This window comes from Camelus dromedarius, chromosome 22 (assembly GCF_036321535.1).
Source record: "Camelus dromedarius isolate mCamDro1 chromosome 22, mCamDro1.pat, whole genome shotgun sequence".
Taxonomy (NCBI): domain Eukaryota; kingdom Metazoa; phylum Chordata; class Mammalia; order Artiodactyla; family Camelidae; genus Camelus; species Camelus dromedarius.
In genome coordinates, this window is record NC_087457.1 from 16,399,467 (window position 1) to 16,424,362 (window position 24,896).

The 24,896-nt window shown below is 38.8% G+C and overlaps 2 protein-coding genes across 14 annotated transcripts in view; both read right to left on the minus strand.

The window, feature by feature from the left end:
- NRG1 (neuregulin 1) overlaps positions 1-24,896 on the minus strand; it is a 194,587-nt gene that overhangs the window by 103,840 nt on the left and 65,851 nt on the right. For 6 of the 13 annotated variants that reach the window (XM_010987994.3, XM_010987992.3, XM_010987993.3 and 3 more), the window contains exon 1: positions 2,022-2,975. The exons of the other annotated variants lie outside the window; for them this stretch is intronic. In XM_010987994.3, the coding sequence (XP_010986296.1) occupies positions 2,022-2,688 (667 nt within the window). In that variant the 5' untranslated portion in view covers positions 2,689-2,975. Of the gene's footprint in view, positions 1-2,021; positions 2,976-24,896 lie in introns of those variants that run through there. 13 annotated transcript variants of the gene reach the window in all.
- On the minus strand, positions 3,012-3,348 carry LOC135318901 (uncharacterized). The gene has a single exon (XM_064477482.1). It carries the CDS (start codon positions 3,198-3,200, stop codon positions 3,012-3,014), a length of 189 nt encoding a protein of 62 aa, XP_064333552.1. The 5' UTR covers positions 3,201-3,348.

Here is a 24,896-nt window from a genome sequence, read left to right on the forward strand (position 1 = left end):
CAGTTCTTGCAGGCTTATCTCCAATACACTCGGAACGTTACAGCTGTGCCTCTGGCCAGAGCTGGCCACTGTGATGCTTTTAGGCAGCAGTAAATCTTTTCCCCTCAATATAAATGCCAGAAAAATCAATGCCCTGGCTTGGAAAAAAGAAAAGAAACTGTATGGAATGTATAATCTATTAAAACACTTAGAAGAATTTACCTTAAAAAATAATTTCTCAAAACATCACAGCATACTTTTTCTTTTTTAGCACGGTCCCAGATCAGGGAGATATGCTGAGGTTTCTTTGTTTGCTTATGTTCCTCTGATGAAAAAATTATAGAATTTAGTTGAAGAGGTTTTCAAAGCATCCTCTTTCTTTTTCTGGACAACTAAACCTATTCAGGCACATTTTCATTAAAGACGTACATTGGAAATGATAAAGACAAAGAAGTAACCTTGTCTTCATGGTGAATTCTGCTTCTCTTTGCAAGATCTGTACTTGCTTTTTATAGCCTGTCATTTCATCTGGGTATTATTTCCCGGTCACTTTACCAGGTGGGAAGAGGCAGTGAATGCAGTGATGGCTGTCAGACCTTTAATGATGCTTCAGGGATTTGATAAAGATACAAAGCAGTGTCTGCAGAAAGGAGGTTCTTCCCTAATTATACCTGAAAAACAAGCCTCTTTTTTCTTTAAATCTTTGCCCCTGAATCTGGTGTGTATGAAATAATCCTGATTCACAAGCACAAATTAAGTTTTTCTGCGTTTCTGTATCACACGGCTCCCCCTCATACTGAACGTAATGTCTGAAAAAGATAGTCTTTATTCTTCATAACCATCTAGAGGGAAACAGAAGGGGTGAGTATTTCATCACCGAACCGTTACTCTCAACTCTTCCTTTAATTCTAAGAGACTTGACACATGGTCTTCAGAAGCAAATTCTCTGATTCTTTACTTTATTTGAAGGAAACATTCTCTATGGTAAAAAGTGATAGATAAAGAAACAAAAATAAATTAGAAATATTTTTTTTAAAGCTACAGAAAACTCCTCTCTTCTATCATGACGTTTAGAACAATCTGACTAGTCATGCTTTCATTCTTATCAACTTTTCCATTATAAAGCATTGCAAGGACCCATTCCAAGCAGCACTGTCTTTCTGTGTGTTGTTTGAAGAGCCTGGCCCCTCTTTGCTCATAGGTTATCAGATGGGGCTGCCGTAATCTGACAGATGAAAATAACACATCTAAAAAAAAAAAAAACCTGATGTACCTTCTTAATGGATCTTGTACTTTTCAATGACTGTCAACGAACCTATTTAAACGTTTGATTACAGAAGACAAGACTAATTTGGGGAAACCCTTTCATGCAGAATTGAACCATGTCCTGTATAAAAGAAAACCACCCCTAGTAAGTGCTCAGTAACTGAACCTACAATCTGACACCGATGAGAGGTGAGCGCTGTGCATGTCTAAAGATGTCATGCAAAATCAGGAAGAACCAATTAAAATACAAATGAGGGGAGAAGTGGCCTGGGGACCAGGAAGAAGAGATGGAGAAAGGTAACAGGCAGCTTGGGCTTGCTGGGAGGCAGAGGTTGACAGAAAGTTAAGGAGAGGTGATTGGAAGTTTACAGGAAAAAAAAAGACAAAATCATACTCACTGCTGGACAGAAGTCACATTTCTATATAAAAAAGGATGGTGTGATGTTTTCATTTTTAAAAGTGTTAGAAATAAATGGAATGTAACTGAAATTCACGCATGGCTTGCAGATGCTGAAGCTTTGGGTCCCCCACCCCAGATTTAACAATCCGGGGAGAGGAAGCCGGTGTTAGAGCATCAGTTCTCCCCAGCAGCTTACAAGATCTTTTCACTCATCTCTCCACGGCCACCGCGAGCATCCCAGTCAGATGATATGCTTAAAACAAAACCATGCCACTCCAATCCCAGAAGAAAAGGAAACAGCTACACGCTCGGGAGGCTTTTGAGGGCCTCAAACCCACCCCCCTCCTTTGTACATCATGCCTCTCTCTCTACTTACAAAGTTTAGGAGCAGTTTGGAGATTAGTTTCTGTTGTTTGTGGCTGAGTTGCTGACTTGGGCGTTCTCACCTCTGGGTTCCGAGTGGGTGAAGGGAAGGGTGGCGCAGTGGACGGCAGGAAAGAAAAGGCGAAAACACGGTTCTTCGGGGTTGGCACCGCCGCAGGCTCAGAGGACACAAGGGCCTTGTCAACTTGCACTGTAACTTGAACCTCAGTTTCAGATTGAGCCCGAGAGACAGGTGAAGTGTATGCCTCAGATGATACCCACACGGCTGAGGCAGCAGATGGATCCAGAGAAAGAATAGGGTCCTGGCCTAACCCCCCAGGGTCAAGGTGAGTGGGAGAGTCATACTCAAATATCTTGTCCACAAATACCCACTTGAGGCCGGCGATGCAGAGGCAGAGGCTGACGAGGCAAGCCAAGATGGGGACAATGCAGATTTTCTCGGAGTTGAGGCAGCCTCTCAGGCGCTCGGTCTCCAGGCAGACACAGCAGGGAACGGCCAGGCCCGCGAGTGCCGGGCTTCTCCCATCCTCAGTCTGGGTCTCTGGCATGTCTTCTGCTGCCGGAAGCCGGTCAAGAGATGGGTCTGCACTCAGCTGAGTGGAGGGGCTGGAGGACCTCTCGGCGGCTACCTCGGTCATGTCTGGGGAATAAATCTCCATCGGCTCACCTCCAGAAGGCCTGGCCTCGCTCACCGTCCATTACCACGCAGAGCCCCCCCCAACCAAATGAGACAGCATCTTACAGGGGGAAATCGATACGCCGTCCAAGTCCAAGGCCATTATCAAAAGCAAGAGGAGTTCAGGAGGAAAGAAGGGGAGGAAAAAAAAAAAGCCTCTAGCAACTACCAAATGAAAGTATATTGTAAATTCTTTACTGCTGTTTCTGGGCCACTTTTGCAGTTCTTTTAAATGCTTCTCCAAACCATCCCGGCGGGTCAAGAGGACAGAGGCCAAAAGAGGAAAACCAGCTGACCGCGGGTCAGTTAAGTAAACCAGTAGCCCAAACTGAAAGGCATGTTTCTCACCTCGAGCATCTGAAGCTGCTGTCTGCTCAGATGGAGAAAACAACTGTCATGCAGGAGAAGTAAAAGCAAAAGCAGGACCAGCGGCGGCGGCGGCGGCGGCAGCAGCGGCGGCGGCAGGAGAGGCAGCAGTGACAGTAGCAACAGCATCCTGTTGTGTTAACGCGACGGCTGAAAGGGGCTGAATCATTACAGAGCAGCAGGTGCCTGCCCTCCGAGCATCACTGCAAACAGTAGCATCGCAGAGGGATCGGAAGGCAAGAGCGCGGCCGGGAGGGGCGGTAACTGCGCTCCCCGCCCTGCCTCCACCCCCGCCCCCCCAACCACTCCTCTTTGTCCTCCTTCCTGAGCGCTCATTCACTTTCTTCCTCTGCGGCTCTTCCCTTCTTCACCGCCTCCTTCTCCTCCTTTCCCCTCGGCATCCAAAGAGGTTTTTTTTCTCTCTCTCTCTCTCCTTTTCCTCCCTCCTCTCCCAGCCCCCACCCTCCATCCGCACTCTGGGGCTGCTGGCTGGTCTGAGTAAAATCAGGATAGCCAGCAACACGGGACTGCCAGTGACTTCCTATTTTATCCAATTAGAAGGAATAAAGGCCATCAAATCAAAGAGAAGCAGGCAGGCACCAGTTAAGCTTAGTCCCCATGGCCCCCACCCCTGTTTGCCTCTTTCTCTTTCTCTCTCCCCAAGCGGCCCCTGTCTTCCACCCTGACCTTGCTTGCTCTAAGTCTTGCTGGCCTCTCTTTCCTGCACCCACTGTTGGGTCAGAAAAAGCCAGCGATCAATGCTAGCAATCTAACAAAGCTGTGATGGGGCGGGGGATGTAGGTGGGACTTCTTGGGTTGGACCTGAGGCTTGGCAAAGTCTGATATCTGATTCCTCCCTAGAGAGGTAAGCTTTTCAACAGCAATTTCTTCCCGCCTGCTGCTGAGAGATAGCATTCCTTCCCCAGCCCTCTAATAAGTTTTGTTCACCAAGAGGACTGTTATTACCTGATTTTCAACCAACAGTGAGAACATTTTTTCCCTAACCATGGACAGCTCTGTACTTCAGCCCCTTTTTCTGCAAAGATTATGTCAGATTCAGTGATGCCCAGTGTGAAGTGGTAGGAGGGAGAGTGGTGCTAGGGAAGGGGAGAGAGGTTCATATGCCCCCACTCCGGTCCCCTTTAAATTTCCACTGCCCCGTCCCACTCACAGCAGTCCTAAAGTCAAGCGAACAAGAAACGCTGGTAAGTAACAGCTACAAAGGAAGCAGAAGCTACCGCTTTGCTTTGAAATTAGCCTTCATTGTGACTCCACACTGCGGAGGCTGAATTCCCCGGACGCTGTAATGTACACCACATGTCCTCAGCTATAACCACACTGCACTAAGTATTAAGAAGAGTCTTCTATAAGACCATGCCTTTTGGGTTAAGTTTCAGTAGCTTTACCTTACAGATAGCTTCAAGGATGACTTCTTTTTTTTTTTTTCTGGTTCCTTTTAAAAACAGCAGTGGTTGAAAGACTGAAGAGAATGCACTGTACTTAAAAGAGAGCACAGGCTTCCCCGAACCTCCCATTCTTTGCATGTCGGCACACGCTGGATGCATCTGAATCTTTAATCCACATTTTACTGCGACTGGACACCTGAATGGTTTCCGAGGAACCATTTTGCTCACCTATGTCAATAGGAGTCTTAAAAAACTGTCTCTAAATCCATACTACATAACCATCATGTGAGTCCCAGAAGCAATAAAATGTAGAACTCAAGTCCTGAGAGAATCTGTTTTAAGCACATTATATTTTGTACAGCACAATCTCCACTGCTTTGAAACAGTTTTAAGCTTTAAGTGGGCATGAAATAATATTATCGTTTCTTTCAAAATGAAATTAGCCCATGACTATAAATGATCCAAAGGGTAGTAATATCTCAAAATGTGTTTGTGGTACTATAACTAACAACAATAACAAAAGCCTGAACCAATCTGCATAATTATAATTATGACTCTGACAAGCTGATGTGCAAAATGAATTATCCTTAAGTTCACCTCTATATAACCAGCACTCATATACCAGTAACCGGTGCTTTAAAATAATTTCTGTGCCTGCTTTCTAGCTTTAGCGATTTGATTTTAAAGGAGAGAGATTTTTCTTAAATATTCTAGCAATGGGTATGAAATTTCACATCACAGAAAAACTATATGGAGGCATTTACAGTACTCAAACTGAGGTCTTAAAATATTAACAATATTCATGTAATTACTCAAAACCAACATAAGCAAGTAAATATTTATGCTAAATTAGGATAATTTATAATAACTTTAGAGATCACCCAGTTTAAATTTGTGGCACTTTACTCCTCAATTCTGCCCCAAACCAATATTCCATGCAAGTATAATATGTTGGCATTTCATCCACGGCCAAGGTCACCTAAATTTCAAAGACCAAACTGGGGTTCAGGTAGCCCAAGTCAGGCAGGTAAGAGAAGATACTGAGAACCCACAGTTAACAAAAGTGGCCCTTCACTTACACCCATAACAACCACTCACCTCACCTTAGTCATTAAGAACAAACATATTCTGCAGACAAAGACATTACTGGGCGCTGCTCTAGTTGTCCCATTAAGGATGACCAACACTCACAAAGGAAAAGAACATATTACATAAAGGCTAGGACAAAACAGTGGGGACAGAGTCCCGTGGGCTGTCACAGCTGTTCTTTCCCTTGGACTACACAAATCAGACGGGGGAAGGAAGTGTATGTTCCTCCCTGGAGATGTACCATGAACCCTGTGGCTTCTCGGAGCTAAGATCAGCTTGCGGGGAGCCAGCATCCTATAAGGTTGTTTCCCATCAAATTGGAAGATAAATGTAATTGAGGAAAAGAAGAGAGATAGGAGGGAAAGAATAAAAGGAATTCTCCATTAGTTCTACCCTTGAGACTAGGAGTCAGAAGTACCCTTTATCCCTTTATCAATTCCTCTACAGGAGGAAAGAAATGAGAACTCGAGTGAATAGAATTAGGGATCAGAATTTCTTTGAATAAAACAGGCATATTTCTAGGAAGAATTGCAAGGATACATCACTTTAACCCTTTAGGCTCCACCCCCCCCCCAGTAAAGCTCAGGAACACCCATATTTCCATACCCACTTAAAAAATGAACAAGAGATCAATTTTTACTACTTTTTAAAAACCACACTACCACCTCCTTCATAACAAAGGCCGCTTTTATTGAGCGCCACGATTGTGCTTGGCACTCTGCTAGGGTCTTAATACACATGGTTTCTGAGCTTCACCAACCCTGTACAGTACACTTTCTCTTGAAAATAAAGAAATGGACTCAGGCAGCTTAGGTAACTCAGCCAGAGACACACAGCTTTTAAGTGACAGGACCAAGATTTGAACAAAGATCTGACTCATGCTATTTCTGCTGAAATACACTGTGGTTCATTTTTAATCAAAAGAATGCATCTGATTATGTATTGCTTACCTATCACCTCAACAGGAAAATAAGTGAACTAGAAAGTATAACAATGAAATAGGCATTATTACATTAAGGAAGGTGGTAAACGAACTTAAAGGTGCCTAGTTTCCAAAACAAGAGCCTTCTAAAATTCTGCCTCGTGATTTTTCAGAAGTCACAAGGATTAAGCATAGGTTATTTAAATATGATCTATTTAATTGAATGAGTTTTTCCACAGTCTCAGTTCCGGGATTTTTTTTTTTTTTTGGAAAGCTATTTCAGTTATATATTGCTATGAAACAGATTGCCCTGAAATAGCTTAAAACAACCACCACTGTCATATTTCACTCGTCTGCTGGTTTACTGGGTTCAGCTGAGTGGTTATTCTGCTCCGTTCGATGTCAGCTGGGGCTCCAGTCAGCTGAGGTGCAACTGAGCTGAAATATGCAAGATGGTTGGTGCATATGACTGGCAGCTGATGCCAGATGTCAGCCGAAAGCTCAGCTGGGACTGTCAGATGGTGCGCCAACATGTGGCTTCTTACCACATGGCAGCTGCATTCTGAGAGAACACAGCCCAAGATGGAGGAGGCCCAAGCTGCCAGTCATCTTTAAGACTGACTCTGGAAAAGGCACAGGTTATTTCCACTGCATCGGACTGGCCAACCAGTCACAGTGCCGGCTGAGATTCAAGGACAGGGGAAATAAATCTCGAGGGAGAGAGTGATAAAGAATTTGCAGCCACAGTGAATCCACCATGGTAGATAAGGAAGTAGATGTTAGTAAGGCAACCTGGGTCAAGAGGAGAAAGGTTTTTTGCTTGTTTCTTTGAGTAGAGTAAAGTTTATTGCTGGGTCGAGCAAGGAGAATGGTGGCTCATGCCCAAAATACCCCCGAAGTCCCCGAAGGGTTTCACCTGGGTCAATGGGATTTGGCAGAACAAAGTCAAAACACACTTGTATTTCTGATCCACTGTCATAATTGTCCCGCTTCCTTCTAAGCCCACTTAATGAAGAAAACAATCCCATTATATCGTCAAATAAAAAATATTCAAATTCCTCTGCAACTTAAATCAAGCTAGGCTACTGATTCCGCATTACTTTCATTTATTTTATTATCAGAAGTATTTAGCACAGCTTCAGCAGCTGAAAGAGGATGGTCAGTGCCATTTTGCTTTTGACCATATTATGCAAACTTGTTTTCTCTTGTACATTTATTTTGATATGTTGGCTATTTCACTCTGAAAATGTTAATCTCTGAAAAATGGTTACCCTTGCTCCTTAAGTCTATGGCTGAAAAGGCAGAATTTACTTCGTGGTGTCTAATACCATGATGGCAGCGGTGATTTCATTTTTGGATTACAATCTTTGAAGATGACTATGTATTAACTGTAATGATTTATTCATTTGCTAATGGATTATGGAATCAGGATTTTCACAAGAAAGCTCCAGGGCCTAAAAGGCTCCCTAAAACTTGCTGTTTCCTATGAGAGGACAAAGGACTCACATGGGACTGTCAGCCTCTCCCACTCATCTGCAAATCCTCCCCCAGCTCATGTATCAGGTCCTCCACGGAACCCTTCCATGCTCCCAGGTTACAGACACGGCGTTTCTTAACTCTGCTTTTATGGGGTAAATCTTCACAGGTGATACTATTTAATTATGCTACGTATGTAGGACTGAAGAATGCAGTTTCTCTGAAAGCCAGGTCTATCAGAACCTGGCTGTCCCAAACCAGAGCTATGCTGTCCGTTCAATATGTACATTTTGTTTAGTTTTGTTTTTAATTGTGATTAAATTACACAGATTATGGCACCTCTGATAAACGGGAAGACCTTTTTTCATATCCATCTATCCACTGAAAGTACCCCCTATTCTCCCCTTCATTGTTTGAAATCTTTTAATGCCCAGTTCAGATACAGCTTCTCAAATATTTATGGCCGTTCCCAAATACACCTTTTACGAATTTATCTTAATCTAGGGAAACTGTTTTGCCCCAGCTATACTTAACTCTTAACTATCACAGATCCTTTCAGTGGATGGAAAGTTGGGAATACTCTCACATTTAACTGTTTTTCCTGTAATTCTCTCTTCAACTAAAAAGAAAAGTTCTCTGAGGGCAAATCAAATCCACGTGCGCTTTGATGTTCTTCTGTATTATTCACGATGCTGTGCAGGTGGTGTGGGGGACACCCGTTCCACCTTACTGGGAAGGTATTTTTCTTCCCACTTTGACGGTGAGTCAAGCCTCCGATTATGCTTTATTCTTACCCAGTGAAAAAGGATCTCAGAAAATACAAGTTGACTTAATTGTAAAAATTATTTTGTTGAGAAGCTGTATCTAATGTTTGATATTGACTGTGCGTCTGTGTCCTCATTTTGCACCAGGATGATCAGTTTACTCTGGCACATTTTGTTCTTTATGAGTTCAGACCCTTTGATCTTGAGCTACATACAGTAAATGATCTCAAAGATGAGAATGTCAGAATTTTATATAGAAAGATTTTTTTAATTAAATCTGATGGTTCTCATGTGCTTACTTTGAGAGAATCTGTCATTTTCTCACTCCTTATAACTAAAAGCTTTAGTTATATACAAACAGTTTACTATTTTATTTTTAGTTCCACAAGTCACCTTCCTTTTAAAATTACCTGGGATGTGTTTGGAACTGGATGGAAGTGATGGTCGCACATCATTGTGACAAATGCGAATGAACTGTTCATGTGAAAATGGTTAATTTTAGGTTATGTGAATTCTAACTCAACAAAAATAAAAAAAACTACACCACACACACTCCTCAGGGTTTCAACTTCTCCAACATTTAATTTTAAAAGGAAAACATATTCTGTCTGACCAGTTTTACTGGTGGACTGCACTAAAATAATGAGACATTTTCATGTATACACTGCCCTTTCTTCCACTAAAATCTCAGTAGGTTGTGCAGCATTGAATCTCTGACAATTATTAATTAACTATGAATTCTGAATTGACGTTGGTGCTGCAATACTGCATCCCAAGGAACTCAAAGACACAGATGAAGACATAATAAATTGATGTGTCATTGAGGGTTTCAATTCAAAAGAAGTTTTATGAGAAAATGAGCAAAGGCTTATAACTATCTCATTTTATATACTTAAAATATGATTTGTCATTGTTCAACACCATCCCATTCCTCTGTTTAAAATATGAACTATATTCGAAATATGAGCAACTAGGAATATGAGCAAAAAAATGGGGAGAGAGTGGCAGTTATTTGAATTACCTGTATTTTCGACACAGTGTGCTTTGTTACGAAACACGTGATGGATAAATTCATCACCAGAACGTAAGTTCCGTAAGGGCAACTTACATCTGTTCCCATCACTGTATCCCTATTTCCTAGAGCAAACCTGGCACACAGAAGGCACTCAGTAAGTACTGTCCAATGAATAGTATCAATATGGAAACGCTACTAAAGAGGCCCAAATAAACTATGGGAAAATGTCTTAAAGACATGGATAAGCCAGATTTTACTTGAATAAATGCAAATACTGTGAGATTACTGTGTATGATGGAAAAAAGAAAAACCCAAAGGAAAATCATCTTTATAGTGACTACTCAGATGCTATGTGGACGGACGGTCATTCATAATGTTTCGTAGAGCAGTGTATGTGGCATTAGTTACCTTGAACAAATAAATATCTTTGCTTGTTTCATTTAATATTCATTACAATAAGTTAGGTTCACAGCGCAGTGCAGCACGGCTAAGAGAATTGTTTGTTTGCTTTATTCTCAAGGCTCATGGCAAGTGTAACAAAAATACAAGGGACAACGTGTGCTTTTATGTGCAGGTACATGCATAATCTTATTTAAAGAAAATTAATACAGGCTGTACTTTGGGTTTAGTAAGAGAAACTGAACACAAGGAAGAAATACCTCTGATCATCAATGCTAACTTAATACAAATTCAATTAAGTTTCAAAAATGGAAGTTTTTGTACCTGATTTACTTAGGCACTAGTTATTTGTTTGTAGTTTGGTCGCTTGACAGCTCACTCTATAAACTGGTCCCGAGATCAATCCAGAAATGCAGCGCACAGCACATCACTTTTACAAGTGCCCTAGAAATCTGCTAATTTGTTTTTTAAATCTTCTGCTTCAGACAGAAACTGTTGAGCACGAGATGGTTCACATGTGAAGGCAGTTATGAATTACTTATAAGACACTACCATCTACTTAAGAGACTCTGAAATGTCACATAAACCTTCACAACTTACTCGAAATAAAGGAAGCTTGGGGAAAGGAATGATCTGAATCGTTCTGCTTTTAAATATAGTCCAAATCTGTAAATCTGAGAAGATTTCAGCCAGAGGAAATATCTTACAATACACATTCCTTAAAGTCTGCACAGTTCTCTCTCCCTGTTGCTGATCAAAATGAAAATGTAAAGTTGCACCAAAGGGAAAAGGGAGGGATAAAAAAACACATGCAGTTTCCAGAACTGACTGAGCATTACCCAGCAATTCTCTTGAAAGGTCATGAGCCTTGTGACACATACAAGAAAAAGGACCCCATTTAAAGTCAAAAGCCAACTTTATGTTTTTCTGCTGTTTCTCAGTCCAAATGGTGGAAATGTCTTCTGCACTGTTACAATTTTTATTACTTTAAAAACATGAATTTGAAAGTCACCAGATAAAAATATCTTACGATTTGACCTCCAGGTCAAAACTTTTCTATCATAAATCACACACTGCATTGCCAGAGTCAGATTTGTTTAAGAATGACTTGTTTCTTTTCTCTCTCAGAAATTATTTGCAGTGAAAGGAAGTAGGCCTAATGCGAAGATGCACTGTAATCTCAAGAATAATCAGATTTAAAATTTTCATTGACTGGCTGCTGAACCTGGAGCAGCCCTTACTCATGAATTTTATCTCATACAAAAAGAAAAAGGTCTCACGAGATAAAAAGAATCTGCCTGGAGTCCACTGAAATTCATTTCAGAGTCCAGGCTAGCATTCATGTCTCCTGCTCCTCCACTTTCAATTCATTTCTACAAAGGGAAGCTCTTTAGTTAGGCACTAGCCATGTAGGTACATGAAGTAACCACCATGGAGTGAATGGTTTAGATTTTCTGTCACTACTGCTGTGGGTTATCTCTAGAGAACGACCCCACTTTGACCTTTCACTGGGACCATTTCTGCTTCAGCGTTTAATCTAGTCATGCTCCCATGACCACTTTTGGTCGCCACTCCATGGAATATAAAGACCCTTTTCCTGGGAGTTATTAAGAAGCCAATATTCACGTTTAGTCTTGGTTATTCAACAGCTTTTCATCGCTGAGGGGACACGCACAGAATGTGGGCTCTAATTGCTTGCGTGGGAAAGTACAGAATAAAGACACTTAGAGGATGGAAGGGAGCTTATCTTCAGGAAAGAAGACTGTCCCTTCAAGACGGGGATCAGCCCAGGATTACGGCAACGATTCAAACACATACAACATCAAATATTGTCAACATCTGAGAATGGATGAGCCAGGGTTACGTCCTCTTTCAATCTGGAGAATTAAGATTGGGACAGGGGAAGGAGTGATTGTCAGGAACAGGATAAGGAAGGCTTCTGATGACTGAGTTAGACTCTGAAATATGATGCCAGCAAAATCCCGGGTCCAGATGTGATGACTCACCCATTCCAGAGAAACCTATATCCTCTTTGTTGACATAATTCATCACTTATATATTCTTTTAAATAATGTAATAAAGCATATACATCATGCATACTTGTATATTTGGGGGTAAATGCATCCATGTATACAACTTACTTGAAACTGCATCAAAAATAAAAAGCTGATGGATAGACAAATGGACAGATGTTTGATAAAGCAAATATGGCACATGTTAACTGTAAAATCTGGAGATAAGCTGTTTACGAATCCATTCAACTTTTTTGTATGTTTGAAAATTTCATAATCAAATGCTAAAAAAAAGTCTAAAAAGTTTTTTTCAGAGCTGTTTCTGGCCACCATACATGTAGTAAATTTTTTATTATAAAAATTCCTTTGCTGATGCCAAACAAAACAAAACAATCTACCAATCCCACCTTCGGTGACTGGCACTCAATTATTTCCCTTCCTCCACTGCATGACCCTTCCCCACCCACCTTCCCCTACCACTCTTATGAATTTCAAAATTATATCAAGAACATAGGATTCATATAATTTGAATCATCTAATGGCAAAGAAGTATCTTTATGTGACAAACCATTAGCTGCTGCAGAGAATCTAAGAGCTTTTCCTGACCCCTCCTCCCATACCATTTATTTATTGAGAAGGGATTTTTCTTAATGCTGTGCTTCAATCACTAGGGAATTGGAACATCTATGAATAGTGTGAATAGGGAAATCGTAAAGTTCCGTCTGCTGACAAAATCAGAAGGGTTAGACAGTAGGCTTCGTTCTATTGGGTAGGGCGGTGGGGGAAAGAATCCTTTCCTTGTTGCTGACACTGTCATCCAGAACATAACTTTTTCAATGGTCAGCTGGTCAGTGGGCACTATAAGGCGAAAGGTTCTGATGTGGAAGCTGAGTTTCTCCACTGCTGTATTTCCCACCCAGTTATGCACACAGACATTTTATAAAACTATTAAATATTTATGATGCAGTACAAAGGCCCCTCTAAAAGCATCTGTATTTAACTAAATCATGTCACTGACGGCAAGAGGCATGCAGAGCAATTTAACCTCGCAGGGAAAGTACTTCTTTTACATATCACTGCAGTGCAGAGAATTCAACTGTATGCTTCTCTCTGTCCCCACGTACCGCCCGTCAGAAGGAAAGGCTTAACTTAAATAGTTTGAAGGGCTTTTGGACAGGCTTCTCAAAGGAAACGTAAATCTTTTCAAGTGTTTCTCAAAAATTCTTCCCTGAGGCTTTGCGAGGACTCTGTCACTAAAGGTCAGACAAATAACCCATCCTCGGGTTAAGTCTCCTTAACCCCAGGTTAAATACCTGGATTTAGCCCAGTCTTTTCTTCTGTCACCACGTCCTTCCAAACGTTTGCTATAGTCTATCACTGACAGATACCAAAGGCATCCAAAAGGTATCCATGTCCAACTGGATCCTCCTCATTCTTCCCTTTATCCACAGAAAGACTCCAAGTTTTATATGGGCATATTCTAAGTTAAATTAGTGTTAACCATTCATACCCCTTAATACCAAAAAAAAAAAAAAGAAAAAAATCTATCGAGGTAAGCACTACTAAAGCATTTATAAAAGTACCTAAGCATTTGGTGATGCAAAAGAACAGCAGAGAGAGATCTCTGAAATTAAAAAGAAAATGTGCAAGAGGAGGCAAAACATTTTTAGGCAGCTCAGAGCTAGCTGTACTCCTGGAGACAGGAGATTTCAAAATAACCTCTGGCTGCGAAAAAAAGAATGTGTTGAATGGGTATAAAAATAATTATTTTAGTGATGTGTATGCTGTCAAAAAATCAGGGCTAAATGCTTGAGTTATCCAATTCAAAATGAAATGCTATTACTGTAATTCAGCCAGCATACAGCAGGTGATTAGGAAATTTGCTGTTCAGCATTTAAACTAACTTCTTTTTGCAGTCTGGCAGGTAAAAAATGGAAAACCCCAGGATGACCTGCTTCTCAAAAGCAGTAGATTTCAGATTTTAAGGTCACTGTATTTTATATAATAAAAGTAGCTATCTCTTCAGCAAATGGTGTTGGGAAAACTGGACAGCAGCATGTAAAGCAATGAAGCTAGAACACTCCCTTACACCATACACAAAAATCAACTCAAAATGGATCAAAGACTTAAACATAAGACAAGATACAATAAACTTCCTAGAAGAAAATATAGCCAAAACATTATCTGACATACATCTCAAAAATGCTCTCCTAGAACAGTCTACTCAAGCAATAGAAATAAAAGCAAGAATAAACAAATGGGACCTAATGAAACTTACAAGCTTCTGCACAGCAAAGGAAACCATAAGGAAAACAAAAAGAAAACCTATGGAATGGGAGAAAATTTAGGCAAATGAAACCAACAAAGGCTTGATCTCCAGAATATATAAGCAGCTCATATGACTTAATAAGAAACAACCAAACAACCCAATCCACAAATGGGCAAAAGACCTAAACAAGCAATTCTCCAAGGAAGACATACAAATGATCACTAGGCACATGAAAAAATGCTCAATATCACTAATTATCAGACAAATGCAAATCAAAACTACAATGAGGTATCACCTCACACCAGTCAGAATGGCCATCATTCAAATATCCACTAATGACGAATGCTGGAGAGGCTGTGGAGAAAGGGGAACCCTCCTACACTGCTGGTGGGAATGCAGTTTGGTGCAGCCACTGTGGAAAACAGTATGGAGATTCCTCAAAAGACTAGGAATAGACTTACCATAGGACCCAGGAATCCTGCTCCTGGGCATATATCCTGAAGGAACCCTACTTCAGGATGACACCTGCACCCCAATGTTCATAGCAGCACTATTTACAATAGCCAAGACATGGAAACAGCCTAAATGTCCATCAATGGATGACTGGATAAAGAAGAGGTGGTATATTTATACAATGGAATACTACTCAGCCATAAAAACTGACAACATAATGCCATTTGCAGCAACATGGATGTTCCTGGAGAATGTCATTCTAAGTGAAGTAAGCCAGAAAGAGAAAGAAAAATACCATATGAGATCGCTCATATGTGGAATCTAAAACAAACAAACAAACAAAGCATAAATACAAAACAGAAACAGACTCATAGACATAGAATACAAACTTGTGCTTGCCAAGGGGGTGGAGGGTGGGAAGGGATAGACGGGATTTCAAAATTGTAGAATAGGTAAGATTATACTGTATAGCTCAGGGAAATATACACAAGATCTTATGGTAGCTCACAGAGAATAAAATGTGACAATGAATATATACATGTTCATGTATAACTGAAAAAATGTACTCTACACTGGAATTTGACACAACATTGTAAAATGATTATAAATCAATAAAAAATATTTTTTAAAAAGTAGCTAACACTTCTAAAGCCCCAAGATATATGTTAATTCATGTCCCTATCCGTGCACCTATCCATCCAAAAAAATGTTTACTATGTGGCCACTTATATCCCTGGCATTGTGCTGAGACTCGTAGACTTGGTGGCAAGAGAGGAAAAGAAATTCTGCCCTCCAGTATCTCTTCTCTCTGAAGTAGCAAGTGAGGTTATCTGCCGAGAGAGAGGGCATGATTCAAATTTTGAGACTCGATAAGGTCTGAGTCACCTTGGAAAACAGAAGAGAAGGCTGACTGTAAAAACAGAAGCAGGTCAGACATGGTGGCCAGTAGTTGATACACATCAGTCCTTCCTTACCTATAGTCCTCGCTATCAGGACCCTTATTTCTCCTTATGAGAGTTGTATTTGGAAACTGCACCCAATGGAAGCAGACTTTAAAAAGAAGTCATTGGAGGGCATCAGGCTAAGTGAAATAAGTCAGACAGAGAGAGACAAGTACTGTATGCTATCACTTATGTGTGGAATCTGAAAAATACAGCAAACTAGGGAATGTGACAAAAAAGAAGTGGAATCACAGATGTAGAGAACAAACTGTGGTTACCAGTGGGGAGAGGGAAGGAGGAGCAGCAAGTTAGGGGTAGGGGAGTAAAAAGTACAAACTATTATGTATAAAATAAGCTACAAGGGTATGTTGTACAACACGGGGAATATAGCCAATATTTTATAGTAACTGTAAATCGAGTACGACCTTCAAAATCATAAATTACTATACTGTACACCTGTTCACTTCTATAATATTACGTATCAACTATATTTCAATAAAAAATAAACTTAAAATAGTCATCAATAACATAAGAAATAATTTTTCTGTTGAGCTCTACAGGACTTGAACCCAAGCAAGACTGAGGTGCAGAAAGAGGAAGAAGAGAAAAAGAACAAACATGATAATAAGAATGTCTCAGTTCACACACATATCAGTTTCCACTTTGGAGAGATTTACTTCTCAGATCAGCACAACTTTTTTCTAAGCCAATCTTTAATTTGCAACATGAGGTGATGCACTTAATTACACTGTGGGGCTTAACTCTGGCCACATTGAAACGATGCTGCCAGTAAGTACATGAATCAAAGAGCCTTAACGTGCTGAACACTGTGATGCCTCTCTGTTGCATGTCTCTTCTAATATGAACAAGGCGAGGGAAAAAGACATGCCATAAATCCAGAGTTTAGCAGCAAAGTTTAATTTCTCTCTTTCAATTATTCTTTTGAAGAAATTTAATCAGTCTTTGAAAACATCGTGCATTTACAGCAAGTTAAACATTATTCACATTCAAGTGAAAAGGGAAAGCTTGGTCTTTAATTAATGACTCTTCTGCCACAGATTTCCCATATCTTTAAAAAAATGTTGCCTTTTCTCAGTTTTTCCAGATCTGTGCTAGGCTGATCTTCTCCCTGCTGCATTTGGTAACTTCATTCATTCATTCATTCATTCAATCATTGGCCTCAAATGTGCCAGGCCCTGCACAAGACTGAGAGAGAAAGAGGGAAGGAGGCTGCAGTGGTTCCTGCTTCCAAGGTATTACCTTCTAAAAAGGGACTTCATTTTCCTAATCCTAGTCTGGCACGAATGCAAATACTGCAGAAGTGAGAGTCCACAGTCTTAGAATAGATTCTATTTTTGTGGGAGACACATTGTGGAGTGATTTAAAAAAAAAAAAAGAGACAGGCAGGAAAAACTCTTTATTGTATAGTCATGTATATGTTTCTCAGATTTTCCTTCACTCGGGATCCAGTTATGAAAACGTTTAGTTCTAAGGGCGTTCTGTTTTGACGAGGGACAGAAGAATGCGGAGATTCATTTTCAGAAGAGACCATGCCTGGGCAAGAGGCCTTTGGGAGCACATGAGAATTGGAGGCAGAAAACCATAACCCATCCATTTCCATTCTCAGTAACTACCAAAACAAAGCAACTGTCAAATCAGAGTGGGCTATTGTAGAAAGTTGATGGTGGGTTGATTTTTTTTTTAAGTTCTTTAAAGTTTTTTGCTTGATTGTTTTTGGTGGGTGGATTAAAATTAAAAAAATATTAATACATTTTACTATTATCATTTTTGATGAGTTGAAGACTTCTTATCTACTGGTGATGCCAATGCACAGTTTTAAATTTAGTTAGCCAAATTTCCTGAATTCGTAAGGAAATCTTTTAATTTCATAGAAATTCTGATGTTTCAAAATAGAAAACAAAGTACGGACAAAAATCAAAGAGAAAAAAATATATTACATACATACAAATACAGATCTGATTCAAAACTGGTTGCTTGTGGAAGTTAATTTAATCAACAAAGAAGTTCAACATGATTCAAAGAAGTAAGTATTAAACATTTTGAGTGACGTTAGTTCTGGTAACTCCCCAGGCTCTGCAAAATCACTGATGCAGCAAAGGCTAAAGATGTCCAAGTAAGCTTCACTATTAAAGTTCCAAGTTATCATCTTCATAAATGTATGAGCTGTTCAAATATGAATTGAGGGTAATTAAAGATGCCAATAATAAAATGATCAGATTAATATCCTTTATCAAGTTAGAAACATGATTTTCCCTTTTTTTCAATTAATTCTGCTGAAACTGTATGGAGCAATCCACGTATTCAACATCTAAATCAATTTGAATTTTTTATCCTTATGCTATAATTCTAATGCTGAGCATTGTCATTCTGTGAATGTCCAATGACGATATATCCAATGAAGGAAAAGAATATACACTGGGGTGGAACTTTCTTATTTATACTAACACTGTCTGAAGGTGCATTTTAAAGTATACTCCCAAACCAGTGTTCACTTTTAAAAATTGGTGTCTCTTGTTTAAGTACTAATATCCCTTATGCTCAAAAATAAAACATTAATTTTTAATTCTATAAGTAACACTTGGGCGTTATAAGTATGAGATCCGTTTCTTCCTTTGCTTTTAACTTATTAGCAGCATTTTTCCTTCTTCATTTCAAGTCCAATAATGTGTTATACCATCAAGATACCGAGGGCATCAGGTATTAACTTCAACCAATATCTCATTTTATTATTGTCCTTAAGGACAAGTGCACACACACCCAAAAAGTCAATAACTTCTGTGCAAACCTAAAGAGGTTTTAAAAAATGAGGAGTAAATCAGATCTAATTATGGGTGATAGAGTTTCAAAAGGTCCTAGATTAATATTACAAGCACTTTCCATGTTAAATTAAGCATGCAGTTTAGTCAGCAAAGACATTCTTTTTATATATCTTGTTTACGTCTACTATAAATATCATAAGCATTCCATTAGCATCTAACCCAGTGATTAATGTATATATGATGGAGTCAGGTTCTAATCAGTGATAATAACTGCCTACAAATATTTCCACAACTGTTCATCTCCCAACTCTTTTACTCTGACCAACAGAGACATGCCTACCAAAGTCTAAGGGCTCATGTAGTTACAGGAAACCAGATGCATTATTTATAAGGATGCAGAGGCTAGAAAGTTCGGCTATGCCGCTTACCCTAGCAGTAGTAGGCTCTAAGCTATTGGCAACAGGAAGCTTGCCAGTGCATTAGAAGATGAGACAGAAGGGATCCCTGCCAAATAAAATCGCTAAGTAATAACAAATGTTAAAGAAGAAACTTGGGGGTTGCAGGGAGTCCTGAGCTCACTGCTGAAGCACAATTCAGATCACCAAGCTTTTGCAGTCAGTGCAGAAAGAAGAGTTGGAATCCCAATTAATTCTTTGTGTCTTATCTTTCTTGAGTGCTTGCTTTTTAATTAGAGTTATACATCCTTTTTTTTTTTTTAAAAAAAGTTACTATCATTATCTGTATATAAATGAGAAAATTACAACTAATATACAATAGGTATGGTGCACAGTATCAATTTCAAGTTCAGGTAGAATTAATTGTCTGTTTGTACTGTCTGCCCTGTTTATAAATCCATATCACTGTTTTAAGGATCCAGGACACATTGGTATTTTTCCCCCTTTGATTTCAAAGAAAAAGAAGCCTGGCCACAAAAAAAAAAAAAATAAAAAGAGCCATAATTTCTTATTCTTCATGTATTCAAAACTGATATATTGCTACAGAGATACCTGTCATGACTTTAAGTAGATTTTGAGATAGTGCCATTCAAGTTTCGTTTTTTGTTTAATCAACGTCAGTCACTTGGAATTTACACTACAGTGCAACAAAAGGCTGCCTGCTTTAAATGTTAACAGCAGCAGGGGATGAGAACACCATCTTGCCTGGGGGGAAAAACCCTAAAAACTAAGAAAATAAGTCAATCTCAACACACACACACACACACAAACACACATATTGTAGGAAGTGTTAAAAACCAACTAATTCTCCGTATCAATCAGACATATCAACAAAAAGCTATTGTTTTTGTTCTGTATCTCAAAGTTAATCTGAAAATTATCCTCAAAATCAAGGATGAAGTAGTTAAGGTTACATACCATGTATTATGCTTATTCATTTTTTTTTAAATAATCTGAGTTTCAGATATTTAACGTATATACCTTTTTATACTAGAGGGTGGGGGTGGGGAAGGGAGGTTCATGGTATTCCTTCTAAAGTATCCAAGTACCTAACAAATATAACGTTACCCCCAAATTTCTAGTTTTAATGTCTTTTATCATAGTAAATGTGCACATATATTTTTGTACCTTGCTCAGGAAACTTGATTCATAGAACTGACTTGGGGTCCCAGTAATCTCATTTGGGGAAATGATCATATTTAACAGTAGCTGCAATGATCATGTGGTCTGTAGAGATGTATGACAGAGGTCATGAGAGGAGCCCTCAGAAGGTTTTGCTTTCACCCTCTGTCTCTACTGTCAGTGGATAAAAAGAACACAGAGCATGGAGTCAGAGAGGCTGAAGCTGAACTTGTTCTGTAATCTTGACAAATACTGAATTGTCTGAGCCTCTCGGTTTCCTCATCTATATCATGTGACAGATAATATCTATTCTCAGATGAAAGTACCTGACACATGGTAGCTATGACTATTATTTTTAATGATAATAAAAAAAAATCAACCTTATTAATACCAATGTCATTCTCTTACTTCCAAATAAGTGAATCTTCAGCACCACAGGGAGGAACAGCGACCAGCCAGTTAATATGTAGATTTTCAGATAATTTGCAACAATCCCATCTAACGTGAAACAGATTCTTATAAATCATCATGTAAGCAAGTATTTATCACAAAACGAAGAAACCTTCAACCTATCTCCCTGCCTATCTACCTAGTGGAGGGGGAGGCTAGTGTGTCTGTCTGCCTATCTGCCTTGAGGGGGAGGCTAGTGATTCTGAAGTAAATTTAAAATAGAAGCATGAAAAGTGTGAAGTGCTTCTCAAAATGTTAAAAGCTCTCTAATAAATATGATTTAAGCCAATGTGAATTTTTCCACTTTGATTTAAAATACTTAACTATACTTTTCATGATTGAAGGTTTAGACTGCTTTCCTATAATTACATATGTGTCAACTTTTAGATACGATAATCTAACTAAAAATAAATTACTTCATTATTAATGTTTATATCCATTTAATAAATACTTCCTGGGAACCAGAACAGTGGTGTGCTACAGACTGTAAACACAGATAAACCAAAATGCCTTCTTTCAAGACCTTACTTTCTGGTATGGGAACTGATGTACACACCTGTGTCAGTAATAAGTGGCAAGCTTGTTTGAAGCAAGAGCTATGAAATCACCAGGAGAGAACTGCGGGGGACTGGAAATAATCTAACACCTCAGTATAACAACAAAATCATAAAGAGTTTGCTTTTACCCCTTGATTGGACAAAGAAAAGTTTTTACAATTTCAGAGCATCCTTTTAATAAAATACACCCAAGTCTGCACTTCTAAAAAAAGGTGGGGGGGATTATGACATTTCAAAAAATTATTGAGACTACAGCTGACCCTATTCTTCATGAAGACCCTCTCCACCAGAAGCTTCTATTAGACTTACTTCTCAACACACTTTTTACCCAAAAGGTCATAGCCAATGTTCTAGAAGCTTAGGAGAAAAAAAAACAAAACAAAACAAAACAAAAAAACACCAAGCAGAAAATTTTACCATAATACTTGTTTCTGTGTGTACACGTGTAGTGGACATTATGTTTCATTTCTATTTTTGCACTAAGCTCAACAGTTTTAAATCTCAGTTCCCTTTACCTGCACTGTAAAAACATTTAAAGGTTCAAATAAACTGATTCTGTGCCCTTGAGTCACCTGTTTCCTTCCTAAGGCTTATCTTGCTTTCACACAGTTTCATTTGCATATATACAAGGTAATTCTCCAAGCCCCATAATCTATTCATCCTAAAACATACCCAAGGACCCTTTGTATGGTTTATTTTTTCACAGATAACTTGAGGAAAGTCTGAACAAAGATGTATTTCTGCTTTGGAGCATTAAGGACACGAAATTAAGAAGCTTCTATGAGGAGAGCAGAGAAAAAAATCCCCCTGGGTCAACTAAAGGGAAATGTACAAAATTTGTGGGAAAAAAAAAAAAAGCTATTATCTACCTTAAATAATTTTCTCCCAAACATATGTAAAGCTATTCTTCTTCATATTTCCTTCATGTCACATTTTCTCATAGAAATGTCCTGTCTGACAAAGTGAGTTCCTCTTGGCACATTTCATCAGAGGTGGGACATGTTGGATTTTACAGCATTTTTTAAAAAAATAAATGCAGCAACTTCCTTCTTATAGATTTACACACCGAGAAATACATAAATAAGCATGATCTCTTCTCAGTCACGTTATTTATGAATGGCATGGACTTCTATAAGTTGATTAAACAGGTAGATCTGAATTAAAATGTAGGACAACAATTGTATAGAACATTATAAAATAACATTTAATGTCATCTCCTGCAGATTGTTCTCTTAATATGTCTTAATTCCCATATGGGGAATTTGTAGTTAGAAACTTGATCAAATGACACAGAGGCTTCTTGTTAATTCATCACTCTTCTAAATAAATGAATTTTAAGAAAATTGAGAGGAATCATTGTTAAAGGAAAATTTTGCTTTTCAATATTTAATAATTTGAATTGATTAATTTACTATTTTAACTTACTAGATGTATCACTCAATTATAACATAACTATATGTACATTTTCAAGTTTACCACTTCTCCTATCTTTGGGCCAATTAAATGGTCTTTAGAAAATAAAAATTAAAAAAAAACAAATTTTACCTAATAAAAATAAAAGTCTTTAAGAAACTGCAACCTTCCATTTACAGGTAATATAGGAAATATAGGAAATAAAATACAGGAAATATACATTTCCAGGTAATCTAATTTAAAAAATCTTGAAAGAAATATAATGTATCTTTTTAAGTCCAGCTATGTTTCATGGATAAGTTTCTGATAACCAACAGTAATTCAATTTACCATACTGTGGTTACACACTTCTAAAATATCCAGTTAAATTTCTAAATTCTTTAAAACTTCTCCAAACTACTTTCAAAACCCTCCACAGTGTGAGATAATTTCTGATGCCCCTTAATCTTAGTCTTTGACTTTTAATGGTAAATGATAGATTCTCATCATCTTTCAAATGGGATGATTTTCAGGATTTTGATCTCTTGGTGAAAGGACCAAGCTTTAAATACAAAGCAGAAACAAACACTAATGACTTAAAAAAAAGGAAAACAGTAAAACAAATCATTACCAAAATAATATTTCATTTTAAATCACACACCACAGAATGGATAAACATATTCTACCTTAAGCAATATTATTTTAAAAAATCACTTGATTTAAAGGTCTGCCCTCCATATTCTACTTTGTGTTATGAAATGGAGAGATCAATTGCCCCAAAATTCCTTATAAAAATCAAAAGAAAGATGGATGAAATACTTTATCATTAAAATCAAAGTTCCTGCAATATTTGGCAAAGTCATTCTCCATCTCTCCATCTCTTTCTCCCTCTCTTCTTGACACTGGTCTTGCAAAGCTTGGTGTTCACTGAAGAAGAGGCTCTGCAGTCTATGAGTAAAAACCAAAACCATAGCTCATATCTGTTGAACTAACCCAACCTGAACACCCAGTCTCCTAAATAAGAGGTAGTTTGCGGGACTTGAGTGAACATGAGGACAGCTTTAGGCTATAACCCACGCTGGCCTGTATCACTGGTTTTTAAGGTTTTGCTGATCTCTGATAGACTGAGAGATAAAAGGGAAAATGTCGTTCCTGCATTTCTCTGACGATCAGCTGAACTATGTATACCCAACACCTTTATTAAAGAAATGAATTCAGTACCCAAGCACCTTGCATGCTTGATGCATCACAATAAGAGGAGGGGAAAGAAAAGTGGAAGATGCTCACAAATGAACAACTGGGGACACTATTTCCTCTAGGTTTCATGGGTCACATCAATGAAGCTGACAAAGCCTCAGTCAGTGTGAGCTCACACTTCTCACAAGACCTGCTGAGTTTTCTACGCAATATTAAAAGGAATGGACTAAGCATGCTTCTTTTCCTTTTCTTACCGGAAACAAACAAAAACCAACCAACTAACCAAACAAAACTTTAATCAACATGCAACTACTCTGGTGAAAGAAACTAGTAATTTTTCAAAATCTACTTAACCATGGATTTAAAAAAAAACAATCTGGATCAAGTACTCTTTGACTTTTAACTCCCAAGTCAGAACACTTGACCAATTTGAAAATGTTTCCCATGTATTCTATTTTGAAAATGAAAACTGTAACTCATTTTTCTACTCTTTTTGACTTTCTTCAGAAGAGCGTCAGAAGTTCCTGGACTAAGAGGGTACTTCTAAGAATGACGATTGAGAGCTCATAGATGCTAATAAAGAGCCTTTTTAAAAAATGATCCTTCAATTGTGTTCAGTTTTCTACCCCATTATTTTCTTTACAGTGGTAATCCTGCTTTAACTTTGCACAATTAAAACACTTTTTAGTGACATCTATTTTTAAGGTTCCCCTCAAATCCTCTGTGAGCACTATTTCCTGATTCTTCTAAAGTTGTCTGCTCATCAGGCACAGAGCACTCTGTGGACTGTACCTGACCAGCCGGCTCTCCCCTCGTGTAGGTACAGACCCCTCCTCTCTGTAATGAGCCTACACTGCGCTTGGGGTTCCCACGGGGCTGAGCCCATCTGCCTCACCAACCCAAACACACACAGTGGGGGATATCCGACCCGGCCTCTGCTCAGTTGGAGTCATTAATCTCCTTGGATACAGTAATTATTTTAGGGTTAAGCATATGATGCAAGCAGAGCCAATCAGATTCTTCTTTAAAATCCTGCTGTTTGGATAACGAGTGGCCATTCTCTTCCTTTTAGATTATCAGCCAAGGGGACAGAGGCTTAAGGATACCAACAGCTACCCCCTTATCA